General features: G+C 26.9%; 1 protein-coding gene across 2 annotated transcripts; it reads right to left on the bottom strand.

Annotated features, from left to right (window-relative positions):
* Positions 1-783: 783 nt before the first annotated feature.
* On the bottom strand, positions 784-3,704 carry LOC105253388 (putative fatty acyl-CoA reductase CG8306). Of its 2 annotated transcripts, XM_020028144.2 has the most exons (8): positions 3,354-3,704; positions 2,961-3,212; positions 2,582-2,831; positions 2,315-2,507; positions 1,953-2,192; positions 1,575-1,832; positions 1,322-1,486; positions 784-1,043 (listed from the first exon to the last, which is right to left on the bottom strand). In XM_020028144.2, the coding sequence occupies exons 1-7, from the start codon at positions 3,543-3,545 to the stop codon at positions 1,348-1,350; spliced, it is 1,524 nt and encodes a 507-aa protein (XP_019883703.1). In that variant the 5' UTR covers positions 3,546-3,704; the 3' UTR covers positions 784-1,043; positions 1,322-1,347. The 2 variants fall into 2 exon arrangements, with proteins under 2 accessions (XP_019883703.1, XP_011259694.1); XM_011261392.3 differs by lacking the exon at positions 784-1,043 and having other exon boundaries at positions 1,221-1,486.
* Between the last annotated feature and the right edge of the window lie 215 nt (positions 3,705-3,919).

Here is a 3,919-nt window from a genome sequence, read left to right as displayed (position 1 = left end):
CTCACATATGAATAACGCAAATAAAATGCTACAATATTGTAAACAATTTAAATATTTTTTGATAAATATCTATGACATCCATCACCATTATTTACTGCATTAAAAGTATAAAAAATATATACTTATATGGCGCTAAAATATATGATAATATAATAAGTTGATGATAATATACTTAAAAATTCTAAAAAGATTAAGGAGCGAAGCATCCTATATGTATATCAATGTTACCTTGTAGAACTAAAATTAATATTATACATAGATATTTGTATTATTGATTATATATCTTATTCATGTTATAATAGGTTTTTATTGTTATTATAAGATGAAACGGATATTATTGCTCTATAAACTATTTCATTATCTTTCTGATCAGCTAAAATTAAACATTGAATAATAAAATAATAGTACTGAATAATAATAACATTGAATAATAAAATAAATATTTATGAATTAAAAAAAATATATAAATTTAAATAATTTTTTAATATAAAAATACTTGTCCTTAAAATAGCATGAACCCATGATAGCATGATCCTACAAAAATTAATAAAGTTATATAATATAATAAATAAATAACTGGGGGCAAGAAATTAATAAAGAGTTATATAATATAGTATAATAAATAACTGGAAAAGTTTATAATAATTTATGATAATTTTGATCAAACAGGAAAAGGAAAGATACCTAACATATACCATATATTATATGCGTTTCATCAGTAGTTTATGTATATAAGTATTTTAAATTATAAAAAATATTCCAATATATTTTACTATTCGACTTCAGAAATACCATTACATTTTATTTGAAGGAATAATCACAACATTGAACAATATTGAACTTCGTGTAACATAAACACTTGTTATAAATATTTTAATTCTTTCGAATTTAATGAATATCTTTTTAATTTAAATTGTTTTGAATATTTCAGATGTTTTCACTCCTTAAACTTCTATAGAGCAACTCCTTTAATATTATTATCGTGTTTATATAAATAAATCGACGTTTCCAAATATTATCCAGCTCTATCTCTTCTAAATAATCTATAATGTAACAGCACATAATGTTATCAATATGCTCCTAAGCAATATGTGAATTAAATCAATTTTAAGTGTTCTAGATATTTATAAAGAGAAAGAACATATCCAAAGTTTAAATATAAAATGCAAAAACATTTGATAATTGTATTAAATATATAAAAAGACAGGATATTTATATAAAAATTTATATAATGACAATATTTATGTGCCTCTGTTTGCGTAAATAAATTGTATATTAATTATATATTAATTTTATATTCGATATTATTGATTTACTCAACTGAAAATGGGCTTATTTAAATGTTGCTTATAATTGATCAAAGAGTAAATATGTTATTGGTACAATTAAACCAGTTTTTGTCCATGTTGAAGCAAACAAAATTTTAACCAACCACCAGATCAGACCTAATAGAGCAGCTTGTAAACCCAAATGAGCAATCATCAATCTGGAATATAATATATATATATAAATGCATGTTTACATAATAACTAGTATTTAATCCTGCTTAAGAAAAATGTTTTATATTTGCTTACATTTTATCCTTAGAACGTGCTTTCGGTAAAGATTTCGGTGACTCATTATGAAGATACACTCTAACACCTAGTATCAAATCCAGCATGTAGTCTTTCCAGATCAATGACTTGATGTCTAATGTAAATAATTTTTGATCATCTGGAGATAATGATTCATGCAATTGTAACATACATGGATTATTAAATCTCCATTCTTGGAAAATAAATTTCTCAAGACGTCCTAACGATTTGTTAACATTTGTATGTAAACGAACCAAACTAAAAAACATAATAAATATTATAATTAAATTTAAAAAAATTTTATAACAAGATATATTTATATGATATATAACTGTTATGTATATGATATATAACTGTTCATCTCAAAATAAAACTTACATCGGACGACCTCCACATAATCGTGTAATTGTATCCAAAATATAAGCAGGAATAAAATGAACAAAGATGGCCGAAATTTTAAACAAGAAAAGCGATGGTAAAAATTTGAGATATGGATACCAAACAGCACTTCGTAATGGATATTTATGTAAATACTTGTTAATTTCCTCATTAACATCTTGCCATTTGAAAGCATTGCAGGTACTAGATGTACAGTGATATACCTTTAATCCTTTGTCGCTAAAATTATACATTATTTCCGAAATAATTATTAACATTAAATAAAATCACTATATTTTAACATTAAATAAAATCACTATATTTTCGTAAAAAATGCATAAAATTTTTGTATTTAGAATTACCTATCCCGATCAACATTATAAGCCGCAACAATAAGATTATTCACTACTATATCTACTGGAATGTAATCATAAACAAGATTTTCTCCAATTGGCAATCTTCTTACAATACCCTTACTAGCACCCATTAAGAAACCTTGTGGTCCATTTTTTGATATTGTCCATCCTGGAACTGGTTCTTGCCATGCTCCTATTACTAAATATATAAAATAAGATTTAAGATTATAATATAAATAATAATATATGTTGGATAAGCAAGCATAAACTTACTCATCGAAGGACGTACAATAGATGCTGGAATTCCTCCATTTAGCACTTCATGTTCAGCCAAATGTTTAGTGAATGTATAAGGATTTGGATGATCTTTTAATATCTCTGGTGTTTTTGTATCTAAGGCAGCTGTATCCAAAGACTTAACCAATTTCAAAAATGTATTTACATCTGCAGGCGCAGGATATATTATCTCATCAACATCATATAATGTTGAATTAACATATGCACTAGAGACATGAACCAGCACCTAAATATTAAATATAATAAAAGTTATAAGATAAATTGGTGAAATAAATTGATAAAAAAAAATATATATAATGTAATATGCAATTTTTCTGCAAAATATATCTTTGTCCACAGTAAATATTACATTCACCTTAAAGTTCTTAATTTCCTGGCAGAGTTCAACAATTCTACGAGTTCCTAACAAATTAATATTTGTTGTATTCTTCAGATCGGCTTCAAAGTCTAATGTAGCAGCAGAATGAAAAACAATTTGTACATTATTTATCAAAGTTGTTCGATCTTCCAACGACAATCCTAAATTTTCTTCGCCAACATCTCCGCTAACTGCGATTAGTTTCTTAAACAAATCAGTTTGCTTTTCCTCCCTCATTCTATTAAAGACCTATACAAAAAAGTTACAATTAAAATACAAAGAATAATAAATGAAATATAAACATAGTATCGAGTAAAAATGAAAAATAAAAAAAAATAAAAAAATGAAAAGACCTGAGTTTGACATCTTTGGTATGGATATGGTAATTACCGAATTCTTCGTCAATTCCTCCAGTCTTTCCGTGATTTCTTTTCCCTTTTTTGGTCGTATTAGCAGATAAATATTTTTGACGCCGTGGCAACATCTCAGGAGTTTTTCTATTAAGCAGATACCGACGAATCCGGTGCCACCAGTAATAAATACACTCTTGCCATTATAGAAATCCGTTACGTGTGATGCCATTGCTCTATAACGGTATTTTTCGATGAATGTAAATGACACTTTTTGCTGGAAACCTTTTTGCCTAAATTGCCACGTGGATAGTCGACAACGAAGCTGTAGCCGGTACAAGCGATTCGCTCGAAGTTGCTTAATGGTCGTCAGATCATGAACATATATTTCCCCCACCAAATGAGAAACGAACGCTATTACTATGTATATATATATACATATATATACGGATATAGCAATCAAATAGTAGCTACAATGTTTAGACCGTGTGTTTTCGCGCATGCGTGACGTAACATTAACGTGCTTGGTTGAATAAGAAATGTCATTAATCGGTCGCGCAAAATTTCTAATAATTGTAAATAATCTGTTGTAGAAATTTTGCTGTT

The sequence above is a fragment of the Camponotus floridanus genome, unplaced genomic scaffold, assembly GCF_003227725.1.
Source record: "Camponotus floridanus strain SB8 unplaced genomic scaffold, Cflo_v7.5 scaffold39, whole genome shotgun sequence".
Taxonomy (NCBI): Eukaryota; Metazoa; Arthropoda; class Insecta; order Hymenoptera; family Formicidae; genus Camponotus; species Camponotus floridanus.
Note: the sequence above shows the minus strand (reverse complement) of the source record. Positions and strands in the feature narration are given on the sequence as shown.